General features: G+C 39.6%; 1 protein-coding gene across 1 annotated transcript; it reads right to left on the reverse strand.

Moving 5' to 3' along the window:
• Positions 1-44: 44 nt before the first annotated feature.
• On the reverse strand, positions 45-1,244 carry LOC111786865 (BTB/POZ domain-containing protein At5g47800-like). Its single transcript, XM_023667074.1, has 2 exons — positions 592-1,244; positions 45-506 (listed from the first exon to the last, which is right to left on the reverse strand). Exons 1-2 carry the CDS (start codon positions 610-612, stop codon positions 183-185), a joined length of 345 nt encoding a protein of 114 aa, XP_023522842.1. The 5' UTR covers positions 613-1,244; the 3' UTR covers positions 45-182.
• Between the last annotated feature and the right edge of the window lie 50 nt (positions 1,245-1,294).

A 1,294-nucleotide genomic window follows, 5' to 3' on the forward strand; every position in this document is an offset into this window, starting at 1 on the left:
AAAAAAAAAAAAAAAAAAAAAAAAAAAAAAAAACACATTACATATGAGAAGATCCTGTTGGAAAGGAGGGGATTGATTGAATTATCTGTACAAACCTTTATAGCAAACAGAGATTAAAGAAAGAACAGCATGAACCCTGAAAATGCAAGGGAGATCATGGCGCATCTCAATCCTTTTCTATCCTATGGATTCCTTTGTGATTCAAGCGAATGTTTTGTGTTCATCTCATCTTTATCAGCTTCTGCAACTTTGTGCCTTGATCTTGTGCTTGCTGACCTCCTCAACTTTTCATCTGGGCCTGATCTCAGCTCATCAGTGGCTGCTGCTACGCGGCTACTTGTCTTGGAATTACCTTTCTCTTGCTCAAAGAACAACACTTGCACAACTGTTCTTAGTGGCAGCCGCTCGTTCTTTACTGCATGAGCACGTACATCCGCCGACAGCTTCTGGCAGTTCAGAACTCGACATAATCTCTTTTTATCAGCTTTGCTTAGATATGGATGCTCCTGCAAGAAATGAGATCCCCAAGCATTTAGGAGCGGAGATTAGGATGATCAAAAAAAAAAATTTTAAATATTCACTCATTCATACCGTGCCGTGTTTGTTGGACATGACCCTAGATCGGAATTATGTGGAAACAAGTAAAAGAGGCAAAGGAACACTTTGAGGGAGATCTTTTGGAGCAAAGAAAGGTTAAGCACTTAGCTCTTAATTCTCTCTGTTGTTGTGAAAAGAATAACTTTCTCCCCTCAAGCTAACGATCTTCCTAATTAAAGCATAAGACTTAGTCTAAATCACAGAACTTGGTCCACAATTGGGAAACTACGGCCAGTTCTACTATAGTTGCTCCATGAGTTAGTAACTAATCCTACCAACCATTCTACTAAAATTACTCCGGAAGTTAGTGACTTATTCTACTAAGTTAAGTTGATAAGTTCCCAATCTCCTCTGTCAACTTGATTTTGTTCAAGATTCTTCACTCCCAGCCATTCCTGCATCTCTGCAACCTTAATCCTTGCTAGAGTCTTCGTTAGAATATCAACATGTTGCTCTCTAGTGCATACGAACTCCACAACGATTTCTCTTGACAACACACTTACGGATAAAGTGGAAGCTAGTGTCAATTTGTTTGCTGCGTCCGTGAAATACTAAATTCTTCATCAGTGCAATCACAGATTTGTTATCAACATAGAGAGTTACTGGGTTTATTTCACTTCTAGCCACTTCATTCAACAAATTTCTCAGCCACAATTCTTGGCACGATGCTGCAGTTGCTGCCATGAACTCGGCCTCA

The sequence above is a fragment of the Cucurbita pepo genome, unplaced genomic scaffold (genome assembly GCF_002806865.2).
Source record: "Cucurbita pepo subsp. pepo cultivar mu-cu-16 unplaced genomic scaffold, ASM280686v2 Cp4.1_scaffold003122, whole genome shotgun sequence".
In the NCBI taxonomy this organism is placed as follows: domain Eukaryota; kingdom Viridiplantae; phylum Streptophyta; class Magnoliopsida; order Cucurbitales; family Cucurbitaceae; genus Cucurbita; species Cucurbita pepo.